General features: G+C 41.5%; 2 protein-coding genes across 3 annotated transcripts in view; one reads left to right on the top strand and one right to left on the bottom strand.

Moving 5' to 3' along the window:
* The window catches only part of LOC145893904 (uncharacterized protein C3orf26 homolog), a 38,820-nt gene that overhangs the window by 7,016 nt on the left and 10,056 nt on the right, over positions 1-21,748 (top strand). Inside the window, exons 2-6 of the mRNA XM_082982299.1 lie at positions 14,872-14,972; positions 16,226-16,343; positions 16,401-16,463; positions 16,742-16,877; positions 17,528-17,646. Of these exons, the coding sequence (XP_082838425.1) occupies positions 14,872-14,972; positions 16,226-16,343; positions 16,401-16,463; positions 16,742-16,877; positions 17,528-17,646 (537 nt within the window). The remainder of the gene's footprint in view (positions 1-14,871; positions 14,973-16,225; positions 16,344-16,400; positions 16,464-16,741; positions 16,878-17,527; positions 17,647-21,748) is intronic.
* On the bottom strand, positions 1,348-13,228 carry LOC145893901 (uncharacterized). 2 transcript variants are annotated; one of them, XM_082982293.1, is made up of 19 exons: positions 13,039-13,228; positions 10,150-10,213; positions 9,671-9,902; positions 9,261-9,378; positions 8,837-8,981; positions 7,672-7,769; positions 7,097-7,228; positions 6,682-6,840; positions 6,221-6,412; positions 5,528-5,743; positions 4,906-5,097; positions 4,269-4,427; positions 3,868-4,020; positions 3,651-3,749; positions 3,482-3,589; positions 3,186-3,395; positions 2,712-2,973; positions 2,452-2,594; positions 1,348-2,144 (listed from the first exon to the last, which is right to left on the bottom strand). In XM_082982293.1, exons 1-19 carry the CDS (start codon positions 13,063-13,065, stop codon positions 2,007-2,009), a joined length of 2,847 nt encoding a protein of 948 aa, XP_082838419.1. In that variant the 5' UTR covers positions 13,066-13,228; the 3' UTR covers positions 1,348-2,006. The 2 variants fall into 2 exon arrangements, with proteins under 2 accessions (XP_082838419.1, XP_082838418.1); XM_082982292.1 differs by lacking the exon at positions 13,039-13,228 and adding an exon at positions 11,002-11,185.

Below are 21,748 nucleotides of genomic sequence, written 5' to 3'. Positions count from 1 at the left end.
CGCGAAGGCGCTTTCTACCGCCGTGCAGTGCATTAAACATGTGTGCCTGTCTAGCCATGGCGGCTTTTACAATAAACAAACATATTTCCCAACCTCAATGCAATTTGACCTACACTTTAGCCTATCCTCCTACACTCCGTATTATTTCCTTTCAATTATTGCTAACCAGTTAGTGCACTGGCCCGAGTAAGCACGCATCAGTATCTGTAAAGGTTCAGCACTGTCTGAAACCAAGGCGCTTCTACCAGTTGCACGTATACACAGTGTGGTTTTAAGCGGAAGTTGCTGATCTACGAGTCATACGAACTGAACGCCAGCTTAGCGCACCGCAACTTTGTCAAGCTGGCGTGGTTTTGGAACTCATTCCACACACTAATATCCTCCTACTGCTTAGTATCTACAAGGCTTCAATCACCGACTCATATGCGTTCAACCTTTTTCCTTCGCCATTAAACCGAAACTACCTTGTTCAGCCCAACCTGTTTGTCGCTGTTTGTTTGTTGTTTTTTGGTGGTAAGCTTTCATTTACTTTGTTTGTTGAAAGTTGTCACCAGGTTGTGAATTGCTTAAAACTGTTGATATTTTATTACGATTACCTTTACGAACCAATAATAATAATAATAAATATTAAATAGATTTGATATCACTCTGGGAAACTGCTATAATGACAAACCAAGTCCCCAAGGTCCTTTTAAGCATACTTTTTAGCTAAAATATTAAATAGGCGCTGTTTTCTTTAAATTAATTGCATACACACCTTCCGGCGCCTACTGTTTGCATTTTGGTATACAAACCTCCGACCCCCTTCAATCGTTATCAGCAAACAACCACATATGCCAAAATTTATCGGTAAGCACTCCAGAATGTCTGCATCGCTTCTCCCTTGTTATTGTAAATGGTAGAAACGGGGCAACTGAAAATGGTTTGTGGGTTTAGTTTCGGCAGCACGAGAGTTAATGATTGATGAAAAATCGATCATTTAACCTCGCCCGTGTCGAACGATTCTTTCCCAGTGCAGTGAAAGCTTACGCCCCGCTAGGGTACTGTTTGGAATGCATTATTTTGTTGTGAACTATATTATGTTCGGCTTAATGTGATTAGGTTTTCTGTTTTCTACTCTATTGTGTGTTTGTTTAAAGAGGAAAGCAGTTATTTTTAATTTAAAGCATAAGCGGTTGAAATATAATCGTTATTTAACAGAGATCTGTGTATTTGTCGCATTTCCTGACACCGTTATAATGTATTTAGCGGTTTGTTGACCTACTTTTGATGTAAGCTTCTCGTTCTTCCCCCAATCATGAGAAACAAAACCAGTCACTCATTTCGTGGAACTCCATTTATTCGCCCCGCTTTCTCACAAATAAATACTCTCCGCTGTGCGAACGTCAAATAATTCCTCCGATGAAAGCACCACAACGTAACAGTGACGTCATGAACGCGTCACAGTAATCGCTTCGATTGACATAATTGCAAAGCCTCCGTTGGCTGCGCAGTTGCATATTAACAACTTGAGGAAGTATTGCTTTATCAAGTGCTTATATTAAATAAATGGAAGCGCTTGCAGTTGGGCAGTTGTATGGATTTGGAGATCCGAAGCATGCTTCTGCTATGCTATTAAATTTGGCGCATTATTATGCTTTATATACGTTGTTTGTCATATGTGCGACACTTCCCAAAGCCAAGTCGCGGTAAAATGGACTTCTGAAATTATCTGCAAATTCGTACATACCGATCTTTAACACATATTAATGCTGACAACCAAGACAGTTTTTGTTCCGACACCTTTGAAAAAACAGAACATGGTAGCTGTGAATAGCGAGGGTGAAATTTCATTGGGAGATAAAATAAACCGGCACTCACTGCGCCTTACAAAATCTTGTTGCCCATTATTCAGTACACCAGCATATGTCTACAGTGGGCACATGTTGTGAAGCACGGAGAACTGACTGGAACCCCGTCTCTCTCTCTCTCTCTCTGGTCCTCACGCGGAACCGCATTCTGAGCACCTATCTGGAAGACTGCGATTTTGAGGCAGTGCGAGATGGTCTCGTGGGTGTTGGGCTCGGTGACGCCGGGCTCGGGGTTGGGGTATTTCCCCTTAGTTTTGGGATCCTCGTCGGGGAGATGGACTCGCGCCGTGAGGCCTGAAAAAAGACGGTTCGGTTATTGGATATGTTGCGTACGCAGCATACCAGTATAAAACTTAATTTTGTTTGACATTCTGGACTTTGCAAAAATGCAAGATTGACATTCTGGACTTTGCAAAAAAATGTAGCTAATTTTGATTTGGTTTTGAATGTTGTTTTTTCTCCATTTAAACGCTTAAAGACATTTTTAATCATTCTGCTCCTACGCCACTGAACACCAACAAATTACCTGACTTTGTTATTTCATACAACGTTAAGATCGTTTACATTGACGAAATGCTCGAACACTTGTCCCTAAGTTTACCTGGGTCTTACTGGAACTTCTGGCTTTGGAAGACGCAGTAGGTGTGACTGTCACTCTACTTGTTACTTTCGGACTTCCAGCAACCTTTCCGGTTGCCATTTTGTTGCCCGTTGACGCCGGTGGCTTGGTGCTGGGCGTCTTATCTGGAAATGCATTTGTGCATGACGACATAGCAAAGTTACCCGACAATCCGGAAAGACGAGCTTATGGGCCAACGGTTCGCTGTTTTTAAGCTTTAAAATGTGATCAAGGTTTCTGACCTTTTGTCTTTCCCGGCATTCTTATCTGGATTCCTTTTTTCCCTTCATTCACACTGGTTTCGATATGGGGGCTTCCTGTTGTGGAGTCACGCACGATTCGAAACGTGGGCGTCGCTTCAGTTTTCGGATCGTGAGATATGGTCATGGAAACAGGTGATGGCGCCTTGCTGCCCTTTGCATCGTTACCCTTTAGGCGGACGATGATTGGTCCGTTTGAATTTGAAACCGTCTGCTGATTGGCGCTCGAGCTTGAAGAGGTCGACTAATAAACATATTCGGATGTGAATGCTGGGCTATAAAGGCACCTATTTAACAAACACGATTACTTAAGGTTCAGAAAACAACATATGTTCATTGGAAATTATCTGTGACTCGTGTCGTTCATTTTTCAATAAATATCGGTGCCGCTTCGGCGAGAACTTTCCGAGCACCATTTCAAAAGTTACTCTATAATATCCTTACTTTCCTGCTTACCCTCTGCCTTTGTGTTCGGGCATCCACAGAAGTTTCGCGGCGACTTGCCGAAGTCGAAACCCGCCGAACTGAAGAGGAACGCGTCGACGTATCACTAGCGCATGCGCGTGGTTGATGGGAACGCTGCGATGCGGCCACACGAGGGTGCGCGGGAGAAGGGGGCTTTCCCTCCGAGCTGGTTTGTGTGCTAATGTGGCTCATCGGTACGCCCTGAGAAATAATACCGTTGAGGTTGTTAGAAACTAATTACGGTTTATAGTTGTACAATAAAGCTTGGGTAGGAATACCGTAGCTACCTTCAGTCTAATATTGTTGTTATTGGTGTTCGTTGTTTTCTCGTCTCGTAACGAATCTTCAAGACTCTCGAGTTTCTTGCGTAAATCTTCGTTGGCCAGTTCCAGTTTCTGTAAGAGCACAGAATATGCATAGGGTCGCACGTCGAACCAAAAATTTCCCACAACTTACTGAGCTCTTTTCTTTGTATTCCTCGTACTTGGCGATCGCGACTTGTTCGTTTAGGCCAAGCGACACCAGTTTCTTTAGCTTTTCCGTGGAAGTGTGAAGCTGCAACGAGAAGTAAGCTCGTTTGAAACATCTTAAACTCAAATGTAGCTAAGCCAAATTTGTCCCACGTTATATATATATACTATGAAGTAATGCAAAGTAGGAACTAAATTATTACGTTGGCTTTCGCCCGTTCTGCTGCAGCTTTGCTTTCCTTCAATTCGTTTTCCTTAAGATCGCTTTCGTCTTCCAGCTTGTCCAAGCGGGTCTTCAACATCGCGATCTGCTTTCGTAGATTGTTGCCTTGCGTCTCCATCTGACTGACTTTTTCCTGCGTCAGGAAAAACACATGTTTGTTGTGTGTGTGATGGTAAAGTAGTTGTAAACAAGGTGCGTTTTTTTGTGTTATGAGCAGGGAGATAAAACCAGCTCTTTCAAACGAAAGCAGAATGAATATGAATTTACTTAGGTTCAAAGTACTACTTTAAATGGGAAACCCAAACCTAAGATGATGTTTAAAGACATATTAAGCAAACGTTTCAAACACGTCTTTGTTCATCACCAAATTTAGTTGCTTACTTTTGGGATGCAATCTTGGTGTTGTTTGATGGCCTCCTCCAACTTGACGTGAAGCTTTTCCATCTCCTCAGCTCGTTTCGTTTCCTGCACGGCGAGTTCTTCTTTCAGCTTCCAAACTTTTTTGCTTTCCTCAATCATTTTTTGCGACACTTTTGTTATCTGCACGTAATGGTATAAGTGTTTAAAGCTAAAGAAACTCGTCAGCGCCATATGGTGGGCAAATATGGTAATTTCCTAGATCTATTTAAACTCAATTGTTGCTATGTATGTGCTCTTATACCGCATGAAACATAATTTGGTGCCTACATTGAACAATCAAATAAATTTGTTGGAAACTTGACAGCATGTTTTATGCTTTAAATTCCCGCCAATGTTTCTCGGGTTACAATCCTCCGTAAACCAGGGTGTGTTTAAATACCTTTATTCCGGTTGCAAACTCTTGACTCCAGGTAAGTCATACTGTATGGTCATTTATCGCAGCTATACGTTTATGCATAGCATTTCTTTTTTATGCATAGCTGTTCGTGTTATGGGCTGAATAATTTTGGTACGATCCCTTACATATTGACGTTTAATTGGGATTTAACTGGTTGGAGAAAACGAGAATTAATGCCTAAATAGTAGGATAGTGTTTTACCGTGTTTCGTTCGTCTTCAAGCATCTCAATGCACTGCGCACACTTGTCTTTCTCCACTTGCAGTTTGGTCTCGAGACCGTCCCTCTCATTCGTCAGATCGGTGATGTTCTGTTGTAGTTTCCTCACTTTGATCTCGCTCATCTTCAACGTTGCGTCGGTTTCGTCAATCTTGCTTAGCTTCTCCTGAAACTCCTGGGAGAAGAGAAAAGAAAACCGTTGTATTTTTTACGTAAATCGGCTTTTTAGTATGCTGCTGACTGACAAACTTGAAAAACGGGGATTCTGATAGTTTGTACCGTGGAAAAACAATTGGAATTGTAGTGGAGTATCTGTCAGTTTAAAAGTTGTGGTCCAAAATTCATCATTGAAAATCACAGTGCGCAGTAGGGCGATCTGCCAATCGTGTTATTGCATAAAACATTTCTGCGATCGCTATAGTATTAGATCCATGACCATTACCTTTACCCACGACATTTAATCAAACGTCTCAAACTACGTCACAGTCACATTCCTTCTAATGGCAATTCTAAACATAAGCGCGCGGAATATTGTCGTAAACATCCGCCAACGTCATCCGAAACAAAGTGACCTATCCCAGCTAAAGGTTGGCCGCCCTTCCTACCTCGAGCTGGGCTTTCATCTTGGTCGCCTTTTTGCATTCGGCATCAAACAGCTGTTGCATCTCATCTAGACGGAAGTTGGCCTCCTCCACGCATCTTTCCATGTCGGTCTGATTGCGTGCGTTCTTCCGCAGTCGTTCGACCTCCGTGCCCAGAGCCTTGGTGTGCGCGAGTTCTGACTCCAACGTAACGCGCAGTTCCTTGCATTCGTCTTGTGCCTGAAGACAAATAAACACGATAAGTTTAAGACTGAAACCGAACATGGAACAAAACTGGAATATGTGGCGATGATTCAGTACACCAGGTTTTCACTCTTGTGGAATTGGCAATTTTCACACGGTTAAACATATATTCCTTAACATTACTAGGAGGTGCTTCTTGGTACATTTTTAAACGAAGGAGATATTGTCTTGTGCTTTCGATCCATGTAATTTCAACAGTTTTGCTTATGTACCCAACGCCAAAAAATCGCAAGAAAGGCTCGCCCAAGCCTTAAATCACGTCAAAACACATGGATATGACAGGGATTCCTGGCAACCGTGTGTTAAACATTTATAGTTAAACAGGCCTTGCAGCGGAAGTGAAAAACGATATAGTTTTTTTAACAATTATGGCGAACTTTGAACTTATCCAGATCACATTTAGTCGCTGCCTCGATACAACACACACACAAGTATATCGATTTTGCTCTATACCTGCACATAGATCTTTTCCGCCTCTTGCATCTCGCTCACAGTATTCCGGAGGAGTTCGACTTCCTCCAGGAGCTCGTCTTGTCTCTCATCTTGCTCTAGTCTCTCTTTGATCCTCCACAATTGGTCGTCCGTCTTCCGGAGGTTTTTGTCTACGCATTTCAGCTTCCTGACTTGTTTTGTGAGGAGATCAATCTACGTGCGAGCCAAGAAGAAGTTAATTTTGCTTGTTGCCCGTGACAATTTCTCCTCTGTTAGCATACAAGATTCCATAGATGTTATTCGTATTCAACTGTGCTTGGTCAAAATGCGTATAATTAGCAGTTCTTTCAAAACAGTACGTTTAAGTGAAATTCCATTTTTTTCCTGCAAGTCATGTCGAAGTGGCGTTCATAATTCTGTCTGTCGTGTTCCCCAACAAATAATAATCGTGTTTACCGCGTCCGTTCGCTTTGCCTACCCACCTTCTCCTGGAGTTGTTTGTTTTTGGCCTCTTCCTGTACAAATTTGGCTGTTAAATCCTCGTTTTGATTGTAAAACTTGTTGGTTTGTTCTTCCAAGTCGTTTTCGAGCTGGGACGCGTGCTCCTTTTCCGAAAAAGCCAAGTTATCGGCATCTTTCACCTGAGGAATAAAACTTTCGGCTTAGAGTTGTGCATTAGAATCAAATTCAAAGTGTTGTCAGAGCTCAAGTGTCGAAGTACTTGGCCAGTGTGTTAAATGAACCCCTATTTGTTTTGGTGCACGCCCAACTATGCGGAAATATATAAAGACTTTAAAGCCGCGATCGGCTCCATTACACGAGAGTAACCGACGCCGCTAATCTCATTTCTTGTAACTTCGTCAACGCCGAGGAGTTTGTTTCTTCTATGTCTCCCACCTTCTCTTGGAGCTCTTCGATTAGGCGCTGATGGGAGGTGGCCAGCTGCCTCTGCTCGTTGAGCTTTTGCAGCTGTTCTTGTCTTTCTTCCACCAATTCCAAGGACAGAGACTTCAATCGCGAGAGTTCGTCCTGCAGAAAAAATCATGTCAAAAACGTCGAGATTTTTGCATTTATTTCACAATTTTGTGATTCCCAATTGTTTACTTTTTTTTTCAAGGACAAATTGCGTGTGTATTTTTGTCAGTAACATCATCTTTCTTTGATTTGAATTTAACTTTTCCCACGATAAAATTGTAACTGCTCTATTTCGTAACTGTATAATTTTCGACGGTTTGTTGGAATTGGTTTTAACGAAAAGCAAGAAATACTCTCTTTTTGTATTCCACGGCAGCAACATTTGTTTAGTTTGTCACACAAATCACTACTTGACGAAAAAGTTTCATGAAAACAAATTGAGCAAAAACAATACTCACGAATATGTTTATAATTAAAAAACAAAAGCAATTCTGAGAATCTAGATTATTGACCAGCCTCTACTCGCGAAAATATTACTCGCTGTTTTGCTGTTGTACCTTGTTTTCTTTGATTTTTCGCACCAATTCCTTCTCTTTACGATCGTGTACTTCCTTTTCCTGTTCCAACATCTGTTTCAGTCTCTCCCTGTCGTGTTCTACACGAAAGTCAAAGCACTTGTAAACGCACGCCACTCATATACATTTGTACACGAATACAAATACACGTCGAGGAAGTTGTGTAAAACACGGTTTCGTCTCCTCGTATGTTGCCACACCTACAAGTCCGCATGGTGACTAAACTACTATCATTATTTCCGTGTTCCACATGGTCGGTTTGTGGCACACGCGTCAGTATAATCATCCATCACTTTATTTCTCCAAGTCGTTCGTTCACATGTTTACAAGACCCCAATTATGGTTTATATTTGAACCTGAAAGGCCCTATGTGTAAAACGATACTGCTACACAAAGTTCGAATGTCCAAAAAGTAAAAAGATTTGTGGTTCTTGGGGTTCTATAGCAACAAATGTCAAGAAGACTATTTCGCTTTTATTTTAATCTTCTCTGACGAAGGTTTTCCAGAGAGCTTGTGTCATAAATGAAAGCGATGGCCCTCTGTTTGGTAAACGTACGATTATTGAGAAACTCGTTTCATCGCTCGGTGCATACTTCCAACAATATTCAACATTCCCCATTTCAGTAACACGCAGCGCTTGGTTTGTAGAAAAACATAAGCAAACTACGTGAAGACCACCAATGGCACAGCTACCCGCAAGGCGCCGTTGCAACTTACTCCCCAGCGGGCCGATGTGCAACAGCTGATAAGACAATCTTCAATGACTTGGAATAGACGGGCAGGCGCCCTTTATCAGGTGTACGAAACGTCACTCTTGTCTGCTCACTGCGTGTAGTGGTCTGGTGTGTGGCATATCTGTAGAGCGGGTTTTGGCGCTTGTGTAGGCCTCGTTATGGATGCTACCAGATAGTCGCGATGACTGTTGTGTCTTTAAATAGGCGTTATGAAGGATTACTTGTGTCTAAACAATGCCACTTTCCTCAGCTCGAACACCCATAAAGGTATCAATCAAAAGCGAGTTCAATGAAAACTTTGCCTGTGAGAAAACGTCCAAACGCAATCCATCGTTAAGTTGCTGCGCAAATACGCGCAAAAGACCACATGAGGCCGTAAACTTGTCCTGTAAAATGCTAATGGTTCTCATACCTAACAAGTTAACGAAGTCGTCAGATTTCATCATATATTCCTGGTGCTTTCGCTTTTCCTCTTCCATGTCCACTGACAGACGTTGGTATTTGTCCTGAGATGTGAGAAGAATCTGCTTGAGCCTCTTGTACGACTCTTTCTGATGCTGTGTTCAAACCATAAAGAAAATGTATTGTTAAGCAGTAAAGATAAAGAAATGTGGTACACCATACAACGCAACTATTGAGCTTTTATTTTATAATTCAATTGACATGACCTATATAGTAATTAGGTTTTAAGCTCGTTTTGATCTCACGTTGTGGTAATTTAAAATCTTCGGCGTGTCAGACAGCCTTTTTTGAAAAAGGAGTAATAAAATAGTAAGATTCTGAAATGCGAATTTATAAAATCCTATATCTTAACAATCAACTGCTCTCATTCAAACCTGGATGATCTTCTTGAGTTGGTCCTTGGTTTGTTCGCACTCTTCGTCTTGTAACGCCACGTCCAAAGTGGCAGCATCTCGTTGCAGCGCTTTCATGGGTTGCGTTGCTAGGCCATACCTATCAAAGACTTGCATTAAACTTTTTCCTCTATGGTGTTGGAATATTATTGAGAGCAACCATGTGGTGCAGATAAACCCGGTGACCTTTGCACTAAATTATAGATGTCGGTTAAAATAATACGTTTCTTTAACTTATTCAAGAATTGCAGCATTTGTTATTACTTATAGGAGCAAGTATAACATATCGCTGGAGTTTTTCGGTCAAGTAAGCATGATCCAAATCTACTTGAGGGTTTAATGCAAAAAAAACCTTTCGGGAGTTTCTCTACGAACGCAAACAAACTGTCAACCTGGTTTCGGGATTTTGGGAGCATTCTGTCTTGAGGATGGCGATTACTTCATCCCTAGCTTGCAGTTCGCCCTCAAATACACTGAGTAACTTGAGCAGTTCGTCTCTACTTAGGTTGATGTTCGGTTCAACGTTGTTCTCAGTCGAACCGCGTCGCTCTTCTGCCCCATCCTTACCATCCTTGTTGGCATCGGGGAGATCCTCGTTGTGCTCGCGGGCGTTGTCGTCGTTGTCTACGTACAAATTTTCAAGTATTTGATGTGTTGAAAGAACAACGTATTTTGAAATTGGGACTAGCAAATATTTTCCTGTAGTCGGCAGGACTTTGCCATTTTCGGGCAAAATACTATACCATGCTGAGAGCGTAGTTTTGAACAGTTATTTTAATCACGTTGACAAGTTTGTATTAAATACATGTATAGGGCGATGGAGAAAAATGCCTATTTCACAATAAGTTGTAATTATACAAGTACCACTGACCTTTGTCCGTTTTCTTTTTCTTATGTTTTTTTACGGTTCCCGTGTCGATTTCGCGATTTGGAACCTGTAACGCAAAAAATTGCGGTTAAACACGAAGACATACCAATGCCCAGAACTCGACCAAATATTTTGATAAAAATACTTGCAACCAAGCCTGGTTTAACAAAGTTGCTGCAGTGCCGAGGTGTGAGGTTGCAATTTCAAAAAGTTCAGTCGAGTGCGGTTTTTGAATACTGTAATGAATAGTTATAGAGAACAATGGCTTTAATCGTCGACTGTTTTTTGGAATAGCGGATAAACCCATTACACTTATTGTCTTGCTACTGGAATTTTGCCGGAATTGCACTCGCCAGTTGAGCTTTGCCTCAACCTTCATACCAATTTACTACAAACAGGGTTTAACCCGCAGACGAACAAGCTGATAGTTCGAATGGCTCAGCAGCTTGTGTTGTGCCTTCACCTCATGTTGGCTTGTCGGATTATCATTATTTCTCTCCTGGATAACTTGAGCGTCCGAACTCTCATGCGAGTACGGACAACCGCACATGATGACTCACGTTAAAATGCAATAGGTTTTAAGACTGCTGTCTGCGCTATAGGGCGCAGATTCACTGCTAGTGACTAAATCAAGGAAGTTACTATGCTTTATTTACATTTCCACCAATACTCCAGAAGGCCGTTAAACAGAACTTGAAGTCCAACAATAACAATAACTAGGGTATCCTTATCTCTGCCCGTGCATTAAAAAAGTCATTCCAGTAACGCATTAGAGATTGCCTCACAAAAACACGACCTCTGACATCTTGCCCCCGATGGAATAACAACATCACAGAGACTTCCATCTCCACTTACCACGAAGCTGAAGTCGATGTCGTCCAAGCGACTGTCGGTCATATCCATACTGGCCAGTCGCACGTGGCATACGTGAGGACTACAGATATAGGGCAAGATTGGCCTGCGTTCAATAACTTACGTCTTTAACCCTTTGAAAAAACACTAGACTGAAACATATGTGTTTTGTGCTGGTCGGTTCCACAAAGACTCTTGTGTTTTGTGTGTTAGCTCACGGCAAACAATTGTAGCTATATAAATCAAAACACACAAAAGGTGTCTGCAACTGAAATACAGAACACACATTAACATATTTCGGCCGTTTAAAGCTTCCCTCCGTTCTCGGTCATAAATTCACTGCCAAGTTTAACTATCTCTAACTTCTTTCGTGTACTTAAACTCCTGCCACAGCTTTCCCTCTGCAACTGCGCATACCTGCACTACAACACAGTCGACATTACCACGTTTAATCCCCTGCGCAATCATAACAAGTCTTATTGAAATCCGTTGAGACGTCGGACGAGGACATTTTCCTGCAGTACGCTTTAACATTATATCGACCCTAGCTTTGATTATAATAAATATCCGCAATTCCGAATTCCCATTCCCATTCCCGTGATTACTGTTTAATCACGCTAACACGGCAGCTACAACGTCGAATAAATTCCTAACGAGTGATCTATCTGATACACCAATCCTTATCAGCACCATGTAATGTAGCTGTCCTGCTCGGGAATCTGCCCAACTCTGTTCTATAGCGAGGGTATATACTCATCATGCAGTTGTTCTTCGCTGGTGCCCAAGAAGTGAAACTGCTGCTCCTTCGACGGCGCTTATTCAGCGTGACGTCATCCTACAAAGCGCTGTATAGCCGTCACAATTTCGCTCCCAGCGCGGTTCAGTTTGCTATTGACTCTGCACTGCGTTGTAAAGGCCAACAAATCTTTAAACCAGTTCCGTCGCATTTATGTGCGGTGTCGTTTTTTTGTTTGATCTTTTCCGCAGTCAACGGTTTATTCACAACCCCCGGGAGTAAATGCAAAATATTCGCTCAGCGGTTAGATTGTCAACATCACATAATCGAATCTTTTTGTTGTTAAAAAGCGAAAGGCCGTAACCTCTTGTACTGTCTGCACCTCACGAAAGTTAAACAAATACACACAATGGTGAACTTCATGTGAAACTGCATCACCGAAAATGGCCTGTTTTGTTTGTTTGCTGCCCACTAATGTTTTATTGTATGCGTGATTGTGTATTGTTTCCAAAGCACAGGCATGACGACGTGTCCTCCGTAACGCAAATGTTGTTGATAATAACACTGTGTCGTTGGATTTACCTATAGGACGTACGTGATGGAAGAAACCTTTGTGTTTTTCCAATAACGAGGGCATAATGTTACACTTTGAAAGGCATCGATTTTCCTGACTCCTAAATAAAATTACCTTTAAATTCCAACCGTCTTAATTGTAATTTACCAAAACGCTAAAGACCGTGTGCGAGCAATTTTATTCTGCGAACCCAGTGTTTTGCAAATATCGAAGAATACTGGGTGAACGTATCATTTTTCATTACTCGCCGTTGAACTCACAAGGGGACAAAGCTTGCTTGCTGCCTCAGCAATCGATCCCGGCGGACGATAAATTATTCAAAAGTTTGGCTATAAATTCACCACTTCGCCATGACACCCAGCGGGAAGACAAACTTGACAACAATCTTGATGAAAATCCCTTTGTGCAGCCCATTTCGTATATAGGAAGGGTTCATTACATTGCTTGTTTTAACTTAACAGCTTGTTTCGTTTGGTTTGGCCACACAATCATGGCAAACCTAATTTTTTGCACATGTCTGGGAAATATAACAAAGGAAATATAATAAATATTACCAAATTTTTCATAGGTATTTTCGGTACCTTTCCTTCGTCAGCGCTCGTTTCCTTGTTTTGTTTGAACGTTTTGTAAATACGCCCGAGAAAAGCTACAGCTTTTTTTAAAATATATATATTTTAACTACATAGACAAACAAATTTCTATCAGTATTAGTTAATGTTAAGTTACATACCGTCATTAACTTCTTTCCACTAAGCATTTCATCCGAAATTCACTTCTTGGAGTTACAGCTTCAGGCGACAATAAAATATTCCAAAACTTTTCCAATTTCCTTTCATTCGTTTAAACGCACCAGCTTTTGGAAGTTTGGGAACAGCTGTTCAAGGGCACCATGCACACTTACTTGCCTATATCGACCAATTTATACACCTACAAAGCAAGATGGTTCCATTACAAAATGCGTTGCCGGCACTCTAAACAAACCGTGCTAATTAACGTGATCTGGCAGCGTGAATATGCATATACATGCAAGGTCACCTATTTCCGCCTTCTGTTTGTTCTGGAAGAATCCGCTGTCTTCCAGACAGTATACAGTTTACCAATTGTTGTCGCAGTTCGATGACTTGCAAAATATGTTTCTGTTACTAAACTATTTTGCTCACAAGATCTGTATTCGGCTGATATATTTGCATGAGTGTGGATCTCATGTAGGGCACATCACATTTCAACATAAGTTCCTGCAACACAAACATATCCCAAAGGCTATGTTTCCAGCATTTTCAGCAGTCCGCTTGTAGCTGCATCGCGCTTTCAGTACCTTCATGAATTCGACCAATACAAATTTATGGCTTTTGCTTGTCTCTCGGGCCGAGAAGTGCGACAAGCCACGCGTGTTGCGCTTGATACATTCATACGCCCTGTCGTTGTTGGACGCCACGACGCCACTGGGCGAAATCATTGCGATCGACTATTTAGGAGACCCCGAAGAGCAATCACGTAGCACCATGTGAAATTGATTTTGCTCTGCGATACTCGTCTCGGCGTTTTCTTCACCGTAATGCAATCACCCGCAGGAAATGTTCTTTGCAGTGAAATAACGCAAAAATGGAATATCCTGCTATCACCTATGAGAATGCATGTACATTTAATAACATGTGTGTGTAGTCTCATATCCCGCCTCGTAATTCTTAATGCAGCTCTCACACTGGTGTTGCAACATTATCTCTCAACATATCCAACTTTCTACTGCTTGCATAGTGTAGACTATTTACTCACCAATCTAAACTGCACAGACCTTACATCCCAAGTCTACAGAAAAGTGTTTTTGCAGAGTCCAGTCCCATTGATCGTCGGTGTGACTGGCGACAATTAAATCACCAGGCGACAAGTTAGCGCTTACAACGGTGAAGTCCCGTGAGGTTTTCCAATCACACCTCTAGCCGATATCGACGATACCACAATTATCGAAATGAGAATTGAGATGAGTCTTCTAACTCAAATCAGCGCAGTTGACTTCGCTCTGTACTTTTCTGTGCCGTTCTGTTGCTCTCTTCGTCACTGGCCGTGACGTTGTTTAATTATTTATGATGTCCCAATGTGAACGTCGCTTCATTTGGCCTTGGCGCCAGCGCTGTGTTTCGGGTTTAGCTTGTTTGGTTTGTAAGACTACAAGCAAACTATCAATAATATACTTGTTCGCTTTCCTTCGTGTAAACCCAACTTCCCATTTATCATTGGTGGATACGTTTTCTCAAGACCCTCACGACGAAAAATGTTTGAAATGTTATGAATGAAGAACCTCTCTAACCTGCTAAGTTCTTCAGCCTGGTACACGGTTGTTGCATGGGCAAGGTCCAGGCATACAGAGCAATATGGTTGTATATTTTATCCAGATTAAAGCCGCGTATTTGCTGTATATCCGATCACCCGGAGATTAGCGATAGATTAAACAACTTCATATATTATCGTAACGTATCATTCCTGTCTTGCTTTATTCACGTGCTCGACACAAGCCCACTTCCTAACTAAAGGGTTATTGTAACAATCCAATCTTTGTACCATACAGACGACAGCCAAGGGACTTTGGGCAAGCGAAAACTGTCTCCAGAAGAGGGAACGACAGAACAGACCGTGCAGGCAGCGAAAAAGAAACGACGACGGCGGAAGGTAAATATGATTATGGACATCAGGGCGGACAAAGGCCGCTCTAAAAACTTTATACAACGTTAAGCTCTTGTTGTTACTGTCAGGAAAAGACCGCGCGACTGTACAGCTGTGTGGCTTTGTTGGCGCCCACGAAGTTTCGTACTGATGTTCTATGTGAAATCTGTGATTTATTCAATAGATGATCAAAGTTAAATGATACGATCGGATATATAACGAAATGGGCCATGCAGAAAGCATTGCCTTTGCCGAAACTGTGCATGCGTTCACCTTGTAGGGCATGTGTTCCTGCTCCACAACCAACTATGGACAGGCTGATTTCATATACGGTTGATATTCCGCCAATACGTGTACACTGAAATGCTTAACCAAGCGTACAACAACAAGCACAATCATATTCATATTACACTTTTTGTAACTTGTTTCTTGATAAGCTGTTAAGCTCTACAACTAGATACCGTCGTCGCCTATCTACATCCAACTGCGTCTTTACACAGAATAACTCTACCACAACCTACAGTGCTACTGTAACACTTTAACCTACAGCTCACGCTTCGGCATTTTAGTCAATGCACGTTCCAGTTGCGGCTCTGCGCTGTATTGTTTACGAATAGAAATACGTATATAGAGCGCGTCAGCTAAAGCTAGCTCTCGCGAGCTCGAAGCGCAGTTTTCGGGCTAGGAAACTACATATTTCCTGCGCATTGTCATCCTGTATTATGCTGGCGCGTTATACGCATGCATGTGACATGTCAGCTCGTCGCGTTTGATGCATTGCTGACGCTGGTGTGTTGTGGCATGCGTTGAAGGTCGCGCTATATAACGCAATTTACCGATTGTGCGTTTGCAGCTTCTCCGAAACTGTTTTTTGCCAGATGACATTTGCAGAAAATAATATTGCGCTAACTTAATTTTCAATAGTCGCAACCTTTGACACACGCCATATTAACATTATGTCCTGTCATGCAATTTAAGGGCACATACCAAGGCTTAGCTAACCACATTACCCTAGTAACGCGCAAGGCACGAGTTTTGTGCATTGCAAAAGGCTAATGTGAATGGCAAGTTTGCCTTGGCAACCTTCGACACTTTTCACTCTGACCGACGAGCTCCCCTGGAGTATTAAGGATCGTGAGTTCAAACCTCACCAAGAGCGGAAAATTTCTTCTGCCCTGTTTTGTCTGCATCGACTAGTTTATGGTAGAAAAGTGTTTCTGCAATTGAAACGCTAAGACCTAAAACACAATTCGTTGCAGCGAATAACTGACGATCCGATACCAGAGGGTTTATGCGATTCTTCTCATATAGTCCAAGTTTTAAACCAACACTTCACACAACTGTCAGGCGTAGAAGCGGAAGATATGCGACTGGAAGGTAATACTTAAGTACATTTTGCTCTGTTGTCTGTATCCGTTATTTGTTCTTTCGCAGACCAGCATTTTTGTCGATGCAATACAGTTAAAGACACGACCTTTGCTGTGTATCTGAAACAAGGTGAGTTTGGACAAGGTTTGTAGTTCGCACCATAAAGACATCATTTGTCTGTAATATTTGTTTAAAACGTTAAAAATAATGACCACATTGCTGAAATGAATACTATTTTTTTTTAATTTTTGCGACAAAATAATTCGCCCAACAAATTAGGTGTGTTTTACACTGCAGACAATGCTATCCTAATTGTTAATTTAATTGTTGTCGGGTTTAGGGTAAATTGTTAATAAAAAATTTCAAATCGTACCAACGGACTGCAGCGTGTTTCCTTTTTGCTACAGCGCTCCCCAAGTGGCAAACATTGTCGACAAAGCACAAACACAAGATGTCGCCCTTAGTAGTGGTGGTATGTGGAAACGCTCTCCGGGCTTGTAACCTTAACACGGACGCCCAAAACTTCAAGGGAAATAAATGCAAGTAAGTTTCTGACAGCGAAGGTTTTTCATGCTGTGTTGGTCAGTCTGTACTTTCGTTACGAAACTTACTCAAACATAGGAACACAAATCACGGATTTCCTCATAATTCTGAGTATAAAGAGACTGGCCCGTATTGTTATTAAGATTGCCATGTTTAAAAGAAAACGTTTCGGCAAAAACTTATGCCAACAATATGCGCCAGTCTTATTATACTCAGAATTACTCAACAAATTTAAGAAATAAAAAAAACATACAAAAAACAACGTTTTTAAAGTTAAACAAACATGAACAAACACGTGGCCTGCTCCTAGCCAAGTTTACTAATGGCCCATTGGGAAAATCTGGATTTGGCGAGAGTCTAATATGCATATTTTTAAACCATCTCCTTTTGTGTGCTTATGTTGCAGTGTTGTGGATATTTTGTGTTTAAATGTTGATCTCCTCCAATTTCGTTGCGTTGCCGCAGAAAATCCAATAAGTGGTGTTCTATCTGATTTCTTAAACTAAAGTGGGCGTTTCTGTCTTGGCATACGAAAGAATAATTATTTCCATGTAAATTGTTTAAATATATCTTGAAACACTTCTGCAATTTTGTGTGCCATCCAACACGTTTGTGGTCAGTGTGTTTCATGACGTCATCTGTCTTTTCAGAGCGTTAAAACTGTTTTCACGTCACATGAAAATCGATGATCAAATGAAAGCCTTAAAAAAAGATGTCGTCCATTTTGCCGTTGGAACCCCAGCTCGTCTGAAAGCTTTAATTCAACAAGGTAGGCATTAACAACCGAATGCTACAAAAAACGGTAAAAACAATTTGGTATTTAAATTGATCAAATTTGATTTGTCACAAAAAAATCGCATAAAATTTGTCTTTGTTTTACAAATCCAATGCATTAAAACGAGCAGTTACCACAACAATATGAGCTTTGCAACTTTGATTCATGTAATTCAAGCTTAATCTTTAAACAAAGACAGTGCATCATTGGATGTATTGTCAGTTACAAGATCTTGTACAAAGCAAATTCATCCGGAAGCGCAAAAAAATAAGGTTTCCGACTTGTCTGTAAATTTGCGTAACACAATAACCCCGCAGTGCATTTACCTTCACCTCATCCAGTAAATATGCTTTGTTTTACGAACGTTCCGTTTATCCTAAATCCCATGTTCTGTATGGTATGCAAGGGGTCGCCTAATAACGTTATAGGGGCATACGTGCGACAGGCAGTGCTAGGAACAATATGACATAATCCCAATGCAGATATCATCTATGTTTCTATATATGGACGAATCTTACAGCCGCTTGTGAGATTGTGTTACCCGAAGCTGTCAAATTAAACCCCAGATAAATTCGCATCAGCTAGTGTTGCAGTAAAGATTGTGGCACTTTTTGTTTCTGTGATTTCCTACATTTGATCGAAATGCGATAAGGAATAATCTCTGTCGTGCGTGGTGCATTAAGTCTTGTCCCGTTTTCAAACTAATCTGAGAATTGAAGATACTAAAAAGTTTTGGATAGGTTTTGTGTTCATTGTGACAACAATATTAGTAATTTTCAAAGATCTCTATTGTTTGGCCACTTTAGTGGCCCCGCTTTTCGCTTTTAAAATGTCATTTTCCTGACTTTGCATACATATTGTCAACGGTAGACATACGAATAATTACTGCAAACGAGCAACATTTCAAACATTGTATTAAACATTTTTACGCAGTTTTTGGCATCTACGAAATTTGAAAACCTGACGTAACTTCAGCCCCAGGCTATTAAACCCGCATTCGTCACAAAGCCATAACCACAGTTGTAAAACAGCACAAGTCGAACTTCTAAACTAAATATAACTTTTAAAACAGGTTGTGCGAAAATATTTTATGGTTACGTATTCCGGCCGCCACGTGACCATAGAACGCATATTAGTCTTACGGGGTCCCGGGTAAATTCGCGTTCCATGACGCTGGTGTTATTACGAACTGTAGGATGTCGAACCCCGAAATCGCCTTTGATCTGAGGAGGCCAGTTTCGAATTGCGTTTCCTTTGAAGTCGCAGGCCCAATAACTGTGGTCATTTGGCGTAACGCGGCACCGCCGTCGACCCCTAAACGCGACAAATATGTACGTAAACAACGCGTCTATTTGTCGTTTTCCAATTTTGGACTGACCACTGTATGACCACTGAATCATGGCAATATTGCGCCATTGTTTTCATACCGGCTTCAACGGCTAGCACGTAATTCGCGAACAGTAGGCGACGATTAAAATATCCCCTAACCCGTTTTTCGCCTTCCCAGTCTATTTCGTATACGGCATCCGAAACTTTTCTGAAGCCCAACATTCGACTCCACCGTTTGTGATGTCACAACGGGTAGGGTTTATGACGTATGGGCCGGTTTTCAGAAGTTTTGGTCTCATTGCAACGAGAAGGCAAGTCATCCAGCTATTATCTCCCTAATTTGACCCGGCGCTGAGCCAATAGATATGCGTCCGGTTGAGTCAATGGGCAACGAGGCGTATTTACTGAATCAAAAACCCCAATATGCGTCATACGCGAAGCATATAGCATCCAACTTTGTTGCAGCAAAGTAATTTTTTCAACCCTAAGTCAACTTCGACCGGTCAAGTCTACGTGGCAAAGTACAATTTTTTTGCAAGTTTTAATTTTTGGCAACCAAAAACGATTTAAAAATATCAAGTGACAGATATTCCTTTTTGATAATTTGTTGATTGAAGACTCTGTTGTAATTGAAAAACATGATTGCAATGCAGTGTACGCAAACATTGCGTGGCTTCTACCCATTAGCACTGCCCCATCTGCGCTAATAGCTCGTTATACTGTGTTTGCGTGCATGTTTATAACGAACATACGTTACAATCAATTAATGAAAACGGATCGCGAGGAAACACGCAACCAACCTTTTATTGAGCCGAGCGAGTTACAAAATCAAACGGTACGATTTGAAAGTTGGCGAAACACTTTTTATTACAAACGCAAGAATTGGGATTTTCAGAAAAGAAAACTTAACATCTTCAACCACACGTGAAACTCCACCAAACAACTCCCACTTTTTCCCTCGGTTGTTCTAGTGTTTAATAAAATTCGCTTTAGGGTAAAGTAAGTGATAGCACCAGCAAACAAACAAATTTTTCACTTGTCGTCATTTAAAGTTGACGAAACAGTTTTTTTCTGTCATAAATGCATGGCCCGTACCCCGATATATTTATTCATACCCCGTTTAAGCAAGCAAACCCAAGGAAGTATTGTTTTGTATCTTGTCCCACAAAACATTACACGTTATCAAACGATGCCGCACTGTTCCCTGCCCTGGCGTCATACGAGGTCAAACCAACTCTTTAATGTCGCTTCTCAGCGCAATTACTCACCAGTATGGTTTGACCCTAAGAGCTTTCTGTCGTGTTTCTGGAGGTCCTACATACAGAAGCATTGAAGCCCACAATCGTAAGAAAAAGGGTGCAATAATTTTGAATTGATAAGCTCTTGTGGGATTTGCAAATAGACACTGTGGTTTAATTTTTTTATGGAGTGATAAACTACAGTTTATTTCCTTTAATTTCTACCGTGGCGCCTGTACACGCAGCGTAATGTGACGTACACTGTGCTTAACGAACTAAATGTTCCAACTATTCCAGCAAAACATTGCTGATTATTTAACTCGCTTTGTTGTGTCATAAACAAAAGTCTCGACTCTCCACTCTTCATATTTGATTTTATATTTCATAATTTATTTTTTTCATAACAGCATAGGGCACGCGGCCCAAATTTGGCCCGCCACCCGTTTAAAAATGGCCCGTGTTGTTATTTTGACCTTCTGTGTATTTCCAGTAAGGTCCTTAATCGTACGCTGGTTTGGATCCAACAACTTTATGTAAGACTTCTTTCCTCAAAAAAAATTTACACAAATGTTTGGCACACAAAAAAGTTTAACCAAAAATGGTTGCAAAAGTCAACCACGTGCGTTTCATTCGTTCAGAGAATCAACACTGCGTATGTTGTTCAAAGTGCCTACGCACTAAAACCACGTATAACTCACGCTTGGCCATGCAACGTCTATCCGCATAATTTTGGCATTTTGACTTTATTTTTGTAACTGTCGTTTGCCGAAAGTCAAGTAACGAAGTAGACACGCTGTTTTTAACCACAAGTACGTCAGACGTTATGATAGTTGGATTTCGGTGTTGGCCAGGTTAGCGTTGAGTACTATCGGTGGGACATCACTTTTCCTTCGACCTCGATTTGGTTCACAAACAAAAGAATGCAAGTTTTAGCAAAACTTGGATCCTTTTGTGCAAAAAAAAGCTAAAATAGAAACAGAAAGGTGTCGTTAAAAGTTCTCCGACAAACCGAAACTCTTGCACTTTTATTTCAAATTTCTTCGAACATAATTTGGCCTAGAAACCAATCGCCTGTCTAGTAGCAAAAAATGCGCATTTTAGGAAGGGTCAAATAAATGTGGATTGGCTCCCTCTTCGCCGAAATTCCACGAACAGAATACCACGCAGGGGCGCTCTTGCCAAACCGGAACAAAACTTCCCCAACAGCAGCGGATAACCCAAACTTCGCAGAAATCTGTTGGCGTCACGCGGACTGATTTCGCATCAATCAAACTCGAATCACTTGTCGAAAGTGCCACGAATATCGTGCGACGCCAACTGCGCTACCACCAAAGCGTGATTTGGGCGCCCAAAATCGCCGTTCCTCGATAGGTGTTGCCCTATCAGCGATGTTACTAATGGTATCTGCTGCTACCGGGGGACAACGGGGTTAGTTCCGATTGAGGCACGCTCGCGTTCATTTTGGCACGGAGTTATAGCTACTGGTCTTTAACGTTTCTGGCATAGGGTTTTGTATGAACGGGAGCGGG

This window comes from Ascidia mentula, chromosome 3 (assembly GCF_947561715.1).
Source record: "Ascidia mentula chromosome 3, kaAscMent1.1, whole genome shotgun sequence".
In the NCBI taxonomy this organism is placed as follows: Eukaryota; Metazoa; Chordata; class Ascidiacea; order Phlebobranchia; family Ascidiidae; genus Ascidia; species Ascidia mentula.
The sequence above is the reverse complement of the archived record's forward strand: the minus strand, read 5'-3'. Positions and strand labels throughout refer to the sequence as shown.

Bases quoted from the DNA above. Each gene is read 5' to 3' on its own strand.
- LOC145893901 (XM_082982292.1), bottom strand. From the start codon at position 11,049: ATGGATATGACCGACAGTCGCTTGGACGACATCGACTTCAGCTTCGTG. The intron at 4,428-4,905 runs GTAAAACACTAT...CATTACGTGCAG, and splicing joins TTGAAGACGAACGAAACACG to ATAACAAAAGTGTCGCAAAA. The intron at 2,974-3,185 runs GTAAGCAGGAAA...TATGTTTATTAG, and splicing joins CCCGAACACAAAGGCAGAGG to TCGACCTCTTCAAGCTCGAG.